The 18,762-nt window shown below is 32.5% G+C and overlaps 1 protein-coding gene across 2 annotated transcripts; it reads left to right on the forward strand.

Moving 5' to 3' along the window:
- Positions 1 to 7,542: 7,542 nt before the first annotated feature.
- Positions 7,543 to 14,183, forward strand: LOC112697203 (uridine/cytidine kinase UKL1, chloroplastic). 2 transcript variants are annotated; one of them, XM_025750284.2, is made up of 14 exons: positions 7,543 to 7,924; positions 8,031 to 8,122; positions 8,269 to 8,338; positions 8,978 to 9,096; positions 10,926 to 11,022; positions 11,317 to 11,396; positions 11,790 to 11,984; positions 12,242 to 12,325; positions 12,415 to 12,475; positions 12,643 to 12,703; positions 12,950 to 13,043; positions 13,143 to 13,215; positions 13,670 to 13,752; positions 13,843 to 14,183. In XM_025750284.2, exons 1-14 carry the CDS (start codon positions 7,729 to 7,731, stop codon positions 13,987 to 13,989), a joined length of 1,452 nt encoding a protein of 483 aa, XP_025606069.1. In that variant the 5' UTR covers positions 7,543 to 7,728; the 3' UTR covers positions 13,990 to 14,183. The 2 variants fall into 2 exon arrangements, with proteins under 2 accessions (XP_025606069.1, XP_025606068.1); XM_025750283.3 differs by having other exon boundaries at positions 7,588 to 7,924; positions 12,950 to 13,215.
- The last annotated feature ends 4,579 nt before the right edge of the window (positions 14,184 to 18,762 follow it).

The raw sequence follows: 18,762 nt of genomic DNA on the forward strand, positions 1-18,762 counted from the left end.
GTGCGCGTACGCATGGATGCCTTTCCTTCACCACATTTCTTTTCTTCTCTTCTTTCTATTTCTTTCCTTCTCCTTTCTTCTTCCCTCCTTCTACCCCTCATCCAACACTTCCAAACACCATGGATAACCATTTATTTTAGTTAGTTAATTAGTTAGTTAGTTAGTTTGTTAGATAGCTTTAGTTTAGTTTTCATTTTATTTTCTCTCTTTTCATCATAAGTGTTGAATTATTGACTTTGTTGACTATACATTGTTGCCTCCTTATTGCCTAAGTGCTAATTTCGCATGAATGTTTTTAGATAATCTTTGTTGGATTCTATGATTGAGGTTATATTTTGCTACTTGGTTTTGAGTTTTTCATGCTTACCTTTTGAAAAAATACCAAGTGATGAGAATTGCCTTCGAGCTTGTAACTCTTCTTGAATTACATGATTTGGCCACCATGTGATTTGAGCCTTATTTTGTGATTAGGCAGCCTCTTGATGATGGATGATGATGTGCATTTACCTTAATGCATGGTATTTCATGATTATATCCATCCATATGTTTGACTTGAATGCTTTCATGCTTCTTTAATGCTTGTTTTACCTTACAAGTTTACTTGAAGCATCTCAAGCATGCTAGAATGAGTAAAGTGCATGCTTCTTTGGTGACATAGCTTTTATGCTAATGTGTGTTCTAAACCGCGCAATTTAGAATTCACACACCTAATATTTCTTAATGTCACACTAATTCACTCACTCAACTCTAGTGATTTACCTCCTTCCAACAATTATGCTTCCTTGCTTTTATATCTTCTCTTCTTATGGTGTTATATTTTTGTTTTTCATGATGAATGCACCACGAGCAAAAACGGAAGCAAGACTAAGAACATGCAGCAATCCGGAGAGTCGCCGTACCCCCTTGCTCATCTTTGAGTGCACCGAGGACGGTGCAAACTTTTAAGTGTGGGGAGGTCGTCCGACCGGTCGGCGATTTTGGGTGACAAGTTTCTAATTCCAACACTTTTGCATTTCATTTTAGGTTTTTAGGATTTTTACTTGCATTTTCTTATTTTTGCATATATATACAAAATAAGCTTAGTCAAAATAATGAAAATTTTCAAGATTTCTATCTATAGGGCACCTCAATTGATTTGAGTGAAAACTCTTCATAGAACTTGCTTGAAATATATATCTTGTGGATCATGTTTTGAGCTAAGAACACAAGCAAGTGAGATTTGAGCCTAATGGTGTGGTTACATCCTATAACCACTTATTTTCCTTCTTGTGTGCATTATTCTCTTTCTATGAATGTAATTTTTGATTTGTTTGATTCTTTATGTCCATTATTTTGTGTATACATGCATTTATATGATTGAGGCCATCATTTCATTAGCTCATTTATCCAAAAAGCCTTACCTTTTATATTCCTTTGTTAGCCAATTTGAGCCTACGCTTAACCCACTTGTTCTTATTTTAGCACATTACAAGCCTTAAAGCGAAAAACAATAAATGTCCTTATTTGGATCTTTGATTAGCTTAGGCTAGTGTGTGTGAGTATCATTCAAGTGTGGGAACCTTGGGACATTGGGTGAATAAAAGGATAGTTTTGTATTGTTATTGAAAATATCGGAAATTGGGTACATACTCATGTATTGATCAAATGTAAAACCTTATGCATTGAGATTCTTGTATATAGAAAGAAAAAAATGAGAAAAACAAAAGAAAAAGAAAAGAAAAATAATATGAAAAAGAAAAAAAGAAAAAAATAGAAAAAGAAAGAAAAAGAAGAAAAAGAAAGAAATAAAAAAGGGGACAAAATGCCCCAAAGCAAAGTATAGTCCAATAAAATCAATGCATAGGTGTTGTGAAATTGAAAAGGAATACATGAGTATGTGAAAAAGTGAGAAATGGGTAGTTAGATTAGAACTTAATTGTATAGGATGTCATAGGTTAGGTGGAAAGTTTAAGCTTATCAAAGATTCAAATTTCAAGCTCACTTGACCAAATATGCATCATACCTTAACCCTAGCCCCATTACAACCTAAAGAAAAGACCTCATGATACTTGTATGCATGCATGAAATATATGTCGATTGTTAGAAGAAGAACAAATCTTGGAAAGCATGATTAGGAGAGAATTGAGTGAATCAACCCTAAACACTTGAGTGAATAGAGTGCAAATACATCCGGTGAGGGTTTGATGCTCAATTACATGTTTCCACCAATGATAATCTCCTTTCATGCAAGTTTGTAAAAATATTTAATAGCTCAATTCAATTGTGGTTTGGCATGGTTGTTAATACCTTTTGCCCTTGTGCATATATGCTTCTTGGGAATTAATTTGTTTTGACCAAGCAATTGCATTCATTTAGATAGTTGCATATAGGTAGATTGCATTTAGTTAGTCCCATTGAATAAATGCCATACCCTTTACTTCATTCTTGGTTTAAGCATGAGGACATGCTTGGTTTAAGTGTGGGGAGGTTGACAAACCCCATTTGTAGGGTTTATCTTGTATTGATTTTAAGAGATTTTATCACCTTTTACCCACATTTATCCAATGAATTAGCATGGTTTTATATATTCTCCCTTAATTGTGCTTAAGAGTGAAAACATGCTTTTTAGGACTTAAAACAGCTAAATCTAATTCTCCTTGATTCCACTAGATGCCTTGATATGTTTGTTAGTGATTTCAGATTGAAAAGGCTAGGAATGGATCAAAGGAGTGAAGAGGAAAGCATGCAAAGTGGAGAAATCATGAAAAGTCAAAGAAGTTGAACTCACCCATGGACGCGCGCGCGCACCTGGCGCTTGCGCGCACCTGCGAATTACCCCATGGACGCGTACGCATGCTGTGCGCGTACGCGTCGGTGCCGTTTTATGATTTTTTAATGAAAACGTGGCCAACGAATTCTGAAGGGTTGTGGGGCCCAATTGCAACCAACTTTGGCGCCAAAGATGCTATTTAAAGCCAAGGATTGAAGAGCAAAGGGGATGCTAACCATTCACACACATTAGGATTAGTTAGAAGTAGTTTCTAGAGAGAGAAGCTCTCACTTCTCTCTAGAATTAGGATTAGGATTAGGATTAGTTCTTAGATTTAGGTTTTAATCTTTGCTTTCTTCTACTTCTACCTTTCAATTCTTTGTTGCTACATTCATCTTCTTCTATTCTTTTGTTGTAATTTCCTTTATGTTGTTCTTATGCTTTGTTGTAGATCTACTATTGTTCCTTCCATTTTCTTTCAATTCAATAAGAGGTAATTCATACTAAATGTGTCTTCTTTACTTTTCTATTGTTGATCTCTTGTTTTTGTAGTTGTAGATTCCTTTAATTCTTGCATTTAGTAATGTTTACTTCTATTGCACTTAAGAGGTAGCAATGAACAATTCTCATCACAATTGAGAAGGATAACTAGGATAGAACTTCTAGTTCTCATACCTTACCAAGAGCCTTTTATAGTTGTTAGTTTATTTTCATTGCCATTTACTTTCATATTTCTTATCCAAAACCCCCAAAACACATCACAACCAATAACAAGACACTTTATTGTAATTCCTAGGGAGAACGACCCGAGGTTTGAATACTTCGGTTTATAAATTTAGGGGTTTGTTTTAGTGACAAACAACTTTTTGTATGAAAGGATTATTGCTTGGTTTAGAAACTATACTTAGACGAGATTTTATTTGAAAAATTCTAAACCGTCAAAAATCCAATCGTCAGGCATCTCTACAATTCCAAATTAAAATATTCATCATAAAAAAAGCTAGAAAAGATAAAGAGAAGACAAGGGAAGAAACTCCCTAGACAGAGGAGAGGAGAATTATATCTCCATATGCCGAAGGTCCTCGGCATCAGGTTGCTCTTTGACTTTAGAGTTGTCATCTTGCATAGGACTATCTATCACTTTAGTATTTTCTGTCCTGGTATCTTGTTCATTCTCAGGTGCTTGTCTTTAATATTCCATGTGTGACCTCCTACCCTTCCTCCCCTCATAGTGATGGCTGTAAGATTTTCTGTGTGAGGGTCAAGATTGCCAATCAAAGGGATAAAGTTGTCCTCTTTATGACTGTTGTAGATATCCTTTCCTAACCTGTTGATTTGTTTCCAATATTCACTGTGGCTTCCTTCTTTACTTCTGTTATTTGTTGTAACGATTTGAGTGTTTTCTTGTCTTTCTTTATCAGCTTATTTCTTAGATTCAAGTAGACTTGTTTGTGCTGACTTGTTGCTTGTGTTTTGAACTTCCTACTTGATTCTGGTTGATCCTTCTACTGTTGTTAGAGTTCTTATCTTTATTGGTTTTACTTGTTGTATAATTTTTTATTGCAGCATTGTAGTTTCTCTGTTGATTTTCTATGCTGGTATAGTTTTGCACTCCTTTTGCATTAGCATCATTTTTCTTTTTCTTATTGGAATGAATATTTCCTTCTGAATGCACTCCATTTCCCTCTTCTAGCTCTTGCTCCTTTAATGCATCAAACCTGTCCGCATAAGCATTTCTTTCCTTATTTTTATACGCATTACCAGTCTTTTGTTTATTCCTTCTTTGGGATTTTTTGACCACCATCTACGGTCTAAAGGAACTTTCCTTATTTGTCAACTCTTCAACATTCAAATTTTGATTGATTTGTGGGATTTGGTTATGTTGAATATTTTCAACGGCTTGATTTTTCAAATCTACTCCCTGATTTTCTGCTATCATATTTTCTTTTCCATTTTGTTCTTGCTGAATCTGCTTCCTTTGGCTAGGTTTTCGGTGTTGTCACTCCCTCCATGGTGCCTCCAGCTAGATTTTTTCTCATGTTTTGCTGCACCCTACTTGGTCTCTTTTGTCAATTCAACACATCCGTCTATTTTGTGCCCATATCTTCCACAGGAAAAATAAATTTGGTAGAGTCTTTCATATTCCAATTTGAAGTCTTTACAAGAGCAATGAAGGATGGTACAAGCTTTCTTCTAAGATCTATTTCAACACATATACGTGCGAATTTTCCTCTAGAATGAATTGAGGTGAGTTCGTTGACACGAAGCATGACTCCCAAGGATTTTTCCACTTTCCAAAGAAAATGCTTGTTGTAGAGTTCTGCCGGAAGGTTCAAAATTCTCATCCAAGTGGCCAATTTCTGCATCTCTGTTTCCTGTGGGATGAACAAAGGTCTCCATCTTTGTACTAACATATAGTGGTCAGCAATCATCCATGGTCCCTCGAAAAGAACATAACCATAGTCCTCATGACAAGAGAATTGGACCAGAAAAAACCCTTTTTCAAGATCCATCACCCATATAGCCTCCTTTCTGAACCATCTTCTATTTATCCATCTTTTCATAATTTGGGGGTTAATCTTCTTGTCTAGAGGTTTCACAATCAGCGTTTGTTTTCATGACCTGCACCACTCGTCATACTCCTCCAAAATCACTTCGATTGATGGTTTTAGATTGAAGGGAGCCTGAAACTCCGTACCAAAATCCACGGGTTTTTGATTAGAGAGATAGTCTTTCACCACCATCTCAATAATATCCTTCGGATTTAACTTATCTATCCCATCTCCTATTAGACGATCTCTGTATGAGACTTTTACAGGTTAGGTCATAACAATTTTAGGTATCTCCACATCTAGGTTGATCTGCTGCCCATTTATAATTCCATTGAAATCTTTCCCTTAGCTAGATTATTCTTCCATCACGACATCTCCTTGTCTTGTTGGAATTATCTTGATTTTTTTGTGTTGGGTGGTGGTGTTCTATTTTTATTTAGTAAACTAATAGTATATAATGTCAGTTAATTATTATAATAATATAAACAAATTGATTTACGCATAAAACTTAAGACCAAATTGATTAATTTTAAAATTCAACGACCAAATCTAGTGTCTGTTGTTTTGTATCTGAATTTATTAAATTGAACTCAATGAATACCTAATGCAAAATTTAATAAGAGAGTTTTTTTTTTAAATTCGGCAATTAAAGTTGATCTCACCCATTAAATGAAATTAGATTAACCATCGGATTATAATATCTGACCAACAATAAATTCGGACTTTAAGACTAAGTTTGAAAAAGAAATAGACTGAAAACGAGAGGCTAGGAGACATAGACAAAAAAATTGAGATTAAATTAAATTTATGTATTGTATTTACTGTAAAATATACTGGATTGAGTTATATTTAAGTATTATATTTTATTTAAGATAAATATAAAAATTAAAGAATGAATTTAAAATTAAAAAATTAAATAAAAATATTTTTTTTAAAAAATATTATTAAAATTTCAGTATCTAGTCTAAAAATTTTTAGTTTTTTATTATTATTTTTTATAAGTACTAAAAAGATTAAAATTTTATATTTTGAAACTAAAATTTTAATTTTAATCTCTAACTATTAAATACAAATACTGAATCTCAATTTTTGAGTTTCAATTTTATTTTCGGGTAAGTCTAAGGGGCCAGCAATTCTATTGAATTTTGGCTAGCATGTAACCAGCAAAGAAATGTGAGCCATTGGATGAAATCTCACACCAATCTCACACTATCAAATCATCATTGATGACTAGTTGATGGCTAACAATCACAAAAGTTACTGTCCCCCTAGCATTGCTCTTTATTTTCTACAAATAAATACTATCTCCTACTCAAGTTCAATTGAAGATAATTAAGAAATTTTTTCTACTATTTCAATTATGTGGATTATACAGGTTTGTGAAGTTATCTCCAATTAAGATTAGATCTTATCAGCTAACTCATTTATAAATATCTAGATCAAAAGTAAATAATTTATCTAATTTTTACTTAAATATAAATATCAGAGTCAATTTGAATCCTCTAAATTTTAAATTTTTACTTTAGAAGAAAAAATGTGATATCTTACCATTGAATGATTTCTTTCTCATATTTTCTCTTGGTCCCACTTATAAAATAAATGGTGAGAGATTACACTTTATACTTGTAAAATTCAAATTTTAGAGAATCTCTGTGGATCCCTATAGTTTCACCAAATTTTTAATTAGGTTATTATACTTTTTTCTTTTTAATTGGGTCTATACACTGCTTTAATTTTGTAATTAACTCCTTCCTAGTGTAAAAAATATTAGAGTTAACTGAATATTTTTTCGCAAATTGAAGGTATTTATAATTAAAAACTTAATTAAATCTTTGACAACATGTATTTTGATAAAAATATTATGTTAATTTTAACATTTTTAACTTGAAAATGACGTAATTACAAAATTAAAAGTAGTGCAGGAACCCAATTGAAAGAAAAAAATATAAGGACCTAATTAAAATTTGATAAAATTATAGGGACCAACAGAGTAATTAAACCAATCCAAATCTCAAATTAATTGCTATTTTTTTTAGTAAATGTATTTTTTAATAAATTTAATTCTTACTACACTAACATAAATATATTTATTTTTTTGAATAATTATTCACATAATTAATATAAAAAATAATTATTTTTATTGAAATGACATTACGTAATTAAATGTATTAAAATTAAATTTTTCTTATAATTTAGTCATTATTTTGAATAAAAGGAAATATAATTAAAAAAAAAAGACACAGGGGCATCATAACACGAGGTATATTCGAGTAGCTCACTTAATTAATTGGCACAATACAAACACCAACCTTGACCAAATTCAACTTCACTCCACCACCACTGCCTTCTCCACAAATATCAAAACACAAGAAGCAGCATCTCAACTCTCAACATAACATAACATAACATTGACAGAGCGAGCGAGAGATGCCGGAGGAAACCACGTCGATCGACTATGTCATGGAGGCAGCCTCGGGGCCACACTTCTCCGGTCTCCGCCTCGACGGCCTCCTCTCCTCTCCGCCCTCCTCCTCTACCTCCTCCCCCGCCCACCGCTTCTCCTCCGCACCCGATCTTTCCTCCGCCCTATCCCCCGATTCTCTCAACCAGCCCTTCGTTATTGGTCACTCCTCCTTTCTTACTTCCATTTTTCCCTATACTTTATATCTTTTAATTGTTTAAGTTAATTATTGAATGCAACTGAAACAAAGCTAAACATGCGTGCGCAGGTGTTTCTGGAGGTACTGCTTCTGGGAAGACCACTGTCTGTGACATGATCATTCAGCAGCTTCATGATCACCGCGTTGTTCTTGTCAATCAGGTTCCGATTTTTTTAAATAATAATAATAATAATAATAATAATAATAATAATAATAATAATAATAATAATAATAATAATAATAATAATAATAATAAGAAGTTTAAAATTGTTGCATTAGGTGTATTTGGTTGTGTTTGTGTTTGTAGGATTCATTTTACCGTGGTTTGAGACCTGAAGAGTTGGAAAGAGTTCACGAGTACAATTTTGATCATCCAGGTATTTTTTTGAAAAATTATTTTATGTATTTATTTATACAAGCATGGCATCTTAGCTTGCAACTTCATAGAATGCAAATCAAGTTTAAAGAAACATTTTGATTTTTTCCCTTCTTGGATTGATTTTGTAACAATAGAATCTACTCAAATTTGGTTACATTTGATTATATGTGTGCTTGATTTGATTCTAGCTTTGTTTGTTGAAATTGACCTGTGTTCAGTAGTTAACCTTTATAACCGATTTTCTTTCAGGTAAAAGCTGGTAGTGCAAATTACAACTATAAAATCAACTTAATTCATATTTAATGTGTTACAACTTCCTAACATGGAAAGCGGAACTTTTTATCCAAAAATAAAAGGAAAGAAGAAATTGATTCATAAATCAATTTGATGATATGTTTTGGTTATGAGTTTCAAAGATGGGAGGTGGTTTTTGAAATCCAATTCAATTAAAATCATTTTCAGTTTTAAATAATTCCAAAATATCCTTTTTCTGATAGTGAGTTCCAACATATTCCTTAAATGATTCTATTGTTTTGCACACCAAAAAAAAAAGGAAGAAAAGAAAAGTTGTTTTATTGCCTTTTTTTGTTTTTATCTTATTTCCATTGCCATATGTTGGATCTTTATTTCCTTGTAGATGCCTTCGACACCGAACAGCTATTAGAGTGCATGAGAAAGCTTATTGCTGGCCAGAGTGTGCAGGTGCCAATTTATGACTTTAAGAAGCACCAACGGTGTTCAGATAGTTTTCGGCAGGTATCATTTCCCAGAATGTTCAAGAATATTTATATATGTAGTTGATGGATAAGGTTTACAAGTGGTCTTAGCAGGTGGTGCTTTAAGCATGACATTAGCCATTTTTTGTGCAAGTGAAGATGCAATGCAACCTTGAATTAATAGCATGATAATTGAATTTGGTTATTGGACATTTCGAGCTGCCTTTGGATTTGCATTATTCATTTGTTTTCCGCCTGTTCTGATTTGTTTCAGTCATTGATGTTGCGAGTTATACCCAGTATGCCCTTCAGTTACTTTAGTCTTCTAGATACAATAAAATAGTCTTATCCAGGATTTACTAATGTGGTTAATGCATATATTTTATGATTGAAAGAAGAAATATAATTAGATGGAGGAGTGCAAAGCAGAATTAAGTTATATGAACTATAATTAGAAGAGAGAACAATCATGTAGGTCCATTGGTTTTTTAGGTTGATATCTGCATAAAAGTTAATGGTATACCAGATCCATAAGTAAAATCTTGTTTTAAGTTTGGCCTATATACCCTCACCCTGGAAAAATGGAGGTCATCATGTTATTAGGGAGAAAAGAAAAACAAGGAGAGATGTAATGAAGCAGAGGAAGTCTTCCATTCCTCTTACTTATATTAATCTATGGAGCTTTCTTCCAAAATCATTGTGCTGACACCAATAAGAGGTCAAAAGAATGGAACACATGGCAGAAGTTTTCCTTTTTACTCTTTCCAAAACCTTGAAACCTTAAAACTTACTGGGTTTTAACTCAGTACAAACTCAAGTTCCACTGTGCACACCAAAAGCCTTTTCCATGCAAATGACTGTTGTTCAATTCAGAAACATTTGTGTTGCTGTCTAATTAAAATCTTTCATATGATGCATTTTAGTGGGAAAAAAAAAAATTTGTTCAATTCCCACCAAATATAATAAATAGTGTATTTTGCACATGCAAAATCTCCATTGAAATATTTTGTATGTCTTACGTGTGGTCCAAACTCCATTTGTTTTTACATAGAAGAAATTTTATACAGGATTAAGTGGAGAATATACAAAGAGAATGGAAGATAAGAGGTCCTTGTTAAACTGAAAACAAGAACCAACAAACGAAATCATGAAAAGAACAAATCTTCCCAATTTCTTAGGCTCATTATATTCGAGTGAGAAACCTCTACAAAATCTTGCACCAAGTAAAAGCCGAGCACGTAATCCTATACCACAAGACCTGCTTGTCTGTATATTATTTGTCATTAAAGCAGCGTAGTTACATTCCAGAAAACTACATCAAACCTTTGAGCATAACGCTACAAGAAAAGTGATCAGCATTCTTACATAATTTGAAGCAAAGACAAACAAAGTTAGATTTAATAAAGCAAAGGACCTTTCTAATCCTCTGCATTGTCAATGACTTGGATGGCTTTTCTTTCAAAACCTTGGGTTGAAAACAACGATTGACCATAAGAGTGTAAACATGGCGAAAGTTTTCCTCCTTTCTCTTTCCAAAACCTTGAAAATCTTGTAATAATTATATCTGAATTTAGTCCAAACCATTTCTGAAAAAGCTCCAACATGAACCCTAAAATTTTCTGTAATGGAAAACACTGATGGTCAATGTAAAAACATTTCTGTTGTTTCCTTGATAGTCTTGCTTCATGCATACATCAGTAGATGAACTTAGTTCATGAGGTCCTACAAAATATAAGTACATTTTGCACCTGTTGAAGTATTTACCATATTTTATATTTTATGAGCATTCAAATGTATCAGACATTGCTGTGGCAATAAATTTTGTATTTTTTTATGGTTTTTGATTTGCCATCTCTAATTTCTGCTCAGGTCAATGCTTCTGATGTCATTATATTGGAGGGAATTCTTGTATTCCATGATCAGGATGTCCGGGATTTAATGAACATGAAGATCTTTGTTGACACAGGTTTGTTTGATATGCCCCATCGCATGTCATGTATTTTTATAAAATACTGGGAATTTATTGGGAAAATTTTCCATCTCTATTTCTAACGTCCTCTTGTTTTGAATCGTATTTATGCAAGTGCTTTTAAAAAAAATAAATTGAAATGGAAACTTTCCCTATTAGATTGGCTGCCAGCTTAGGTTTGAATATCACTATGCATTATACAAAATCTGTTATTCTTACACTCTATGAAAGCTATCCCTTGTTCCTTATTAACTCTAGTTTGATCTTTAACTGTCAATTGTTTGTTTGCAGATGCTGATGTGAGACTAGCTCGTAGGATTAGACGTGACACAGTGGAGCGAGGGAGGGACATAAACTCTGTTCTTGAACAGGTATTGCCAACAATATTCTCAGTAACCACAGTTTAATTGCACCTAGGCTAATAATGAGTATGAATTCTTATATATATTTTTTAATGAGTTTGAAGCATGAGATTTGGATTGATAAGTTATATGCTAGACTATGTCAGTTGATATGTATGAAGAGTAGTTTGATCTAAGAGGTGAAGCTGAGTAAGGTATAGAATTAATGGGATATGCATGTATTAATGTGAAATAGGCTAAAGGAATTAGTGAAATGATATGGTTGTATTAGCTGTAATGCTGTGAGAATTTATTGAGATTAGTTGGACAAGCCTATGGATGTTAGGATATCCTTTTTCAAATGAAATGTGAACAATCACTTCTAAGATTTATATCTTACTGCCTACAATGCTGATTTTGCAGTACGCAAAGTTTGTTAAGCCTGCCTTTGATGATTTTGTTCTACCGTCAAAGAAGTATGCTGATGTGATCATTCCTCGGGGAGGTGATAATCATGTTGCCATTGATTTGATCGTGCAACATATCCGCACAAAGCTTGGTCAACATGATCTGTGCAAAATATATCCAAATGTTTATGTTATTCAATCAACATTCCAGGTATATATAAACATCTTCTGTGATATTTTTATCCCCCCCTCCTTTTTTAATTTTCATTTTTAGAATTCAAAATTCTGGATGATCATGTGGCATAGTCATGTTTCTGATAGAAACAGACCAGATAACTTTCCTCAATGAAGCATTTTACAGACCTGGATAATTTTTGCAGTTATCATTTCTGTTTATAGGCTACAAGCTGGTATAATTTTATTTGTTCCTTTTTTTATTTGGTTGTTTATTGATTGTGCTCGTCTCAGATAAGGGGGATGCATACATTGATTCGTGACAAAGACATATCAAAGCATGATTTCGTATTTTATTCTGATCGGCTTATTCGTCTGGTACTGTATGCGCTATTGCTCTCTTATTGTGGGTTTTTATTTCCTTAGTGTGCTGGTATATCAAAGATAACTTCGTTTTCTTATCATAGGTTGTTGAGCATGGTCTTGGTCATCTCCCATTCACCGAAAAGCAAGTCGTCACTCCAACAGGTAATTTTCTGCCCTAGTCCAACTCTTGGAAGTTTTTATGTTTATCACAACCACTGTTCTTGGTTTGGACCAAGAGTTGTGTTTTGGGAACTGTTTCATATATGCTTACTACATGAACTTTGGCTTGTGTTGGTTATACTGATTCACTGAAATCATGTTTCAAACAGGATCTGTCTACACTGGTGTTGATTTCTGCAAGAAACTATGTGGTGTTTCAATTGTTCGAAGGTGAGCTTTGAGCCAGGTATTGGTTTTGGGCAGGTCCAGTCTAATTAGGATAGTGCTACTATAAATGCATTGATTGAAGCTTTAACATTACTTCTCTTTTTTGGTTAGACTAGTAGTCTAAGTTTGCGTTTACCATATAGTTATCAACTTATCGTTCAGTCCTTATTCTAAATTAGAATTATTCACCATGATATTCTGTCTAGGCCATTTGCCTCAAGCTGGATATTTGTCATTTTTGTATAACAGTGGTGAGAGCATGGAGAATGCACTTCGTGCATGTTGTAAGGGCATTAAAATAGGGAAAATTCTGATTCATCGGGATGGAGACGATGGACAACAGGTATATAAAACTTTCAGAACAGAAGTGACTTATAGGAGAGACCTCATCTATAGGATGGATGTTGTGTTTAATGGTAGAATCCTTTGCTTTTTTGAGCAGCTTATATATGAGAAGCTTCCCAAGGATATTTCAGAACGGCATGTCTTGCTTCTCGATCCTGTCCTTGCTACAGGTGATTTCTTTATATGCTCTTGAAAATTTCCTATGTTTTCGTCTCTTTAACTATTTAGTGTTCTAATATATCTATATTACTGTTTTCATGTTACAGTGGGATATATTTACTGAAACTTTTTATGCGAGCAATTCATGCTTGCCCTTCTATTGTATTCTTTAATTCATGTGTGAGAAATCCTATTTCATATATGTAGGAAGTGTTAGCCTAGGAAGGGAAAGAAGTAGCTATTTACTTCAAGTTGTTCACTCTAACGGTGTAGCACAATGGTTGTTACTGATTCGCATCATATTTGTGAACATGGAATACTATTGTATTTTCTTTTTTTTTGTTTTGGGAGTGATGACCATTAAATATTTTCATTATTATTCTGGTCGTCTAGCATTGATTTGTGTTGCTAATTCATTTTGTTTCGATGCTGATAAAATGTTGACATCAATAACTTACATTGTAGGTAACTCCGCCAACCAAGCAATTGAGTTACTCATTCAGAAAGGAGTTCCAGAGTCCCACATTATATTCCTGAATCTCATTTCTGTGAGTTAAAATTTGGATGCCTTCACTGCATATATAATCGCAAGTATTTGTTTTTTATTTCTAACTCAATGTACACACTTTTGAATTCAGGCTCCTGAGGGGATCCATTGTGTGTGTAAACGGTTTCCCGCACTGAAAATTGTCACATCTGAGATTGATGCTGCCTTAAACGATGAGTTTCGGGTTATCCCTGGATTGGGCGAGTTTGGGGATCGCTACTTTGGTACAGATGATTGATCCTACAGGCTAAGTGTAACCTGATCTATTTGGGTAGGCTGCGTAGTCATAAGAAATGAAAAGGAGAACAATGCATTGTAATGAGATATAAAAGATTCAGAAGCCGACTTTGTCTATGATTTGGTGCAACCAGATTAAAATAAAAACGAGCGTAACTCACTGTTATATTGATAATGCATGAGTGGTTTTCATCATGTTACTTTGCAGTAAAGATGGTGTCATACAAAAAATGCTAGTAGAAAATTCAACCTATGTATCTGTTTGGTGATTATGTGCAAAAAAGCTTTTTGCTATACATAATACATAAATAGGTCTAAAAAATGTATCGAAAATGATTGAACATTGATGTAACAAATGAATTAGTAGGTTTTACGTATTTCTTTTGAAGTATACATAACCCTAATAAAAATATGACAAAATATTCACATTATAATATTTAGGAGTGAATTTTTATTTTCAACTTTAACAACTAAATTGTTAACTTCTAATTCTAGACCTGCAGCGACAGTAATAAGGCCTAATTATATAGCACATGGTCCAACAATGCCATTGCGTTTTGTTATAAATTTGGAGTTAATTTATTTATGTGTTGAACTGTTGATCTCTTTTGGAAACATTTTCTGGTTTTTCACTTGATGATCAAATAGTTTTCACAATTTTAAATTATGAATCTAGTTAGTTCCTCAGTCAATTAATAGTGTTAACGGAAATTTGAAATAGAATGTTAACGGTCACTATGACATGTTATTAGGTGAGATGATAAGGCAAGAGATGTGTTGTTTTCCTGCTTGTACGGGATAATGAAATTGGTCATTCAATATTCAATCTTAAACGGTGACTCTATCAACAATGTCAATGGAAAAATAGTGTGCAAGTTTGCTGCCAGTAAGGATGAAATTGTATCCATGGCGGGTGCTTTGCGAATTGCGAGGCGAAATTGTTATCAAATTTTGATAAATTTTTATACAAATTTAATTAAAAAATTAAGTCTTAGAAACTGATAAGCATACAGAATTTTTTTTATGATTTTGGTTGTAAATGACCTAATTTTTTTAAAGAATAAAAAAAGTTCAAAAATTTAATTTTATTTTGACTTTTATTATAATTTTTTTAAATAATTATCTAAATATCTTTATCTTTATCTTTATAGTATACAAATGGGAAGCTCATATGCTGACGTGACACTCATACGTTAAGTCTGAAAATTTATTTACTTAGGTGTCGTCACTAGAAATTTTTAGAATTATATTTATAAATTATAAATGATTATTTGCTTAGGTTGTTATTTTCAAATTCAAAATTATTTGTTTGGGTTGTTTCACTTAGGTTGTTATTTTTTAAATTTTAAATATTTTACTGAGGTTGTTATTTTTTAAATTTTAAATGATTTTACTTTATCTGCAGGTTTAATTCAAATTTAAATTAAAGTCAATTAAATTTAAAAAATTTTAGTCATGAGTCAACTATAAAAATATAAGTTATGAGACATATATAACACCACAATTCAAAGTACATCGATCGCTTTCTTTATATATATCCAAAATCTAAAATTACTTTACTTATTCTAATGGCTGGTATTCACAAAATTGTAGAAACCAATCCTACAATTGACAATTTGTGTGTACATATACAAGTGATACGGTTATGGACACTACCAAGTTATGAAAATTCTCAATTGTCATACTCAATTGAGATGGTTTGGCTCGATGAAGACGTGAGTTTCTTACTAATTTTTTTATATTATTTTAAATTTATATTATTTATATTTTAAATTTGTTTGTCTATCCCCATTTAATTGTTCTTTAATTTTTTTTATTAATTATAGGGAGAAATAATACACGCTCCTCAATTAAGAGAGTTTCTGTGTCTCGATTCGTGAATTTGCTAAGAGAGGGAATATCTTACCAAATAAGATATTTTGGTGTTGGGAAAGAGTTGTGTAGAGATACTTGATCCACTTCTATTGATAAGTTTCAGCCAATATTTATTTCTAAAAACATTAGTGATGATAGTTTTAATGGTATTTTTTATATTTTTTATTATTAATAGATTATATGATACCTGCATTGAAAGGAGATTATCTTTATAGTAATACAAATGGGGAGCTCATTTGCTGACGTGACGCTCATACGTTGAGTCTGAGAGTTTATTTGCTGACGTGTCGTCACTAGAAATTTTAAGATTTATATTTATAAATTATAAATTATTATTTGCTTAAGTTGTTATTTTCAAATTTTAAGTTTAAGTTGTTTTACTTAGGTTGTTATTTTTTAAATTTTAAATTATTTTATTTGTTTGAGTTATTTTACTTAAGTTGTTATTTTTTAAATTTTAAATTTGATTGATTTAATTTAAATTTAAATCAAAGTCAATCAAATTTAAAAAATTTTAGTTATGAGTCAACTATAAAAGTATAAGTTATGAGAGATGTAAAGCACCACAATTTAAAGTACATCAATTTCTTTCTTTACATATATTCAAAATCAATCTACTTACTCCAATGGCTGGTATTCACAAAATTGCAGACATCAATCCTACTATCGACAATTTATGTGTATGTATACGAGTGATACAGTTATGAACACTACTAAGTTACAGAAATTTTTCATTGCCATACTCAATTGAGATGGTTTGGCTCGATGAAGACGTGAGTTTTCTACTAATATTTTTTATTTTATTTTAAATTTATATTATTTATATTTTAAATTTATTTGTTTATTCCTATCTAATCGTTCTTTGATTTTTGTTCATCAATTCTATTTTATTTTATCTTGCATGTTTTGTAGTCTTTGACAAGGAGGTAAAACAAGTTTTGGGAAAGAGTTGTATAGAGATACTTGATCTATTCCTATTGGTAAGTCTAACCAATATTTATTTCTAAAAACATTAGTGAAGATATTTTTAATGGTAATTTTTATATTATTTATTATTAATATATTATGTAATACCCTGCAGAAAGGAGATCTATCGGATACACCTACACTTTTTCTCAACCTAATTGATAAGACCTTTCTCTTCATCGTTGAAGTTCAAATATCTGATAATCCACATTTTTCATCTTCTTATAAAGTTAAGATAACTGATAATGTGGACCTCATAAATAAATTCAAAGATGCTCACCCTATTCAAATTGTGAGTATAATCATAAGTGTACTTTCTATTAAAAATCAGTTTATTTTTTGCTTCCTTGGTCATTAGTAGTATCTAATTTATAAATAATAATAAATAATTAATTATAATTTTAGAATGTTGATTACACCGGTGGTTTGCTTCCAATTTTAAAGGCATCATCAATCATTGAAATGGAGAAAGTAGAAGGTACTAAGGTATTTGTTCAAAAAATAAATTTTTTGTTTGTTTGTTCTCTCAAAATTAGATCTTAATTTTATTAAAAAAATATTAGTGAGATAAAATTAAAGGTTAGAAAGAAATCTTTAATTTAACGTGGTAAAAGTACATAATTTGTTGTTTGAATTCTTCAATGAAGTTACGGCCAATGGTGAATCTGAATGGTTGAAAAATGCTATTACACCAACTAAGCGACTATCCTCGGAGTCGGAAGATTCGAAGGTGGAAGGAGATACCTCAACTTGCAAGAAGATCAAGATTGAGAATGAAACTTGAGAATTTGGATGCACATATTTTGGAATCCCTTTTAGAGTCTATCTAATAGAATAATGCCAATCATACGTTTGTTTTGGTAGAAACATTGTCTTTTCTTGAATTGTTGTTACCTTTTGAATTTTTAAATACACTTTCTTAGATTGTTGGGTATTTAATTTTTAATATTGTTGAACTAATAATTTGTTTAGGTGTTATCATTAAAATTTTTTAAATATTATTTATAAATTATAATTTATTATTTGCTTAAGTTGTTACTTTTAAATTTAAAACAATCTTTTCTCTAGAGCGAATACAAATGAGGAGACTTTTTGCTGACATGACGTTCATATGTTGGGTTTCGAGATTATTTTCTTAAATATCGTTATTAGAAATTTTTGTAATTTTATTTATAAATTAATAGATTATTTGGTTAAATTGTTAGATAATAATAAGGATTTAGTTTTTGAGTTTTGTTACGGTGGGTAACCGGAGATTGATGGGCTGGATGGCGTTGGTTGGCCCAAATGTGTGAAGGGGGAGGACTCCGAATGGATATGCAACTCGGGAGGCTCCGTCCGACTTGTTTGTGCGAAGAGATGGGGGTGGTACCTGCAAAGATACTCCGATGCCTAAGTTAGCAAGGGTGTGAGCAGGTCTAGAGAGTATGGGACTTAGAGATACCTGAGGGGTGTCAGTGTATTTATAGTGGTGAGCCAATAACCACCGTTGGAGTAGTGCCATATTCTTAGGGTGTTAACCGTCCCATTATCTTAGGGAGGTTAAGATATGGCTTGATGAAGTGGTTAGAGAGATTTTAGGGGCGGTTACTCATTTGAATGAGTGTTTATCTGCCAGCTAATCTCGTGCCCGACTTCTTTAGGACAAATCGTAGTCAACACCGACTTCTTAGCACGAAGGTCGGTGCTCAGCAAGGCTCAATCCTCTGGACTAAGCCTTTCTTTTGGACCTGGGCCTTTATTATTGGGCCAGGGTATGAACAGTGCCCCTACTCGAGCCCAAGATCTCTTTAAGACTTGGGTTCGAGTATTTAATTCGGGTTCGTAGCCGACTTTCTTGGAGGAGACGCGGGTTTTTAAACCGACGTGATTTTCGCGACCTTTTGTTTCTGACAGTTACGTCTATTCAAGCGTCGTGTCCGTTAGGGATGCA

Source organism: Arachis hypogaea, chromosome 6 (assembly GCF_003086295.3).
Source record: "Arachis hypogaea cultivar Tifrunner chromosome 6, arahy.Tifrunner.gnm2.J5K5, whole genome shotgun sequence".
NCBI lineage: Eukaryota > Viridiplantae > Streptophyta > Magnoliopsida > Fabales > Fabaceae > Arachis > Arachis hypogaea.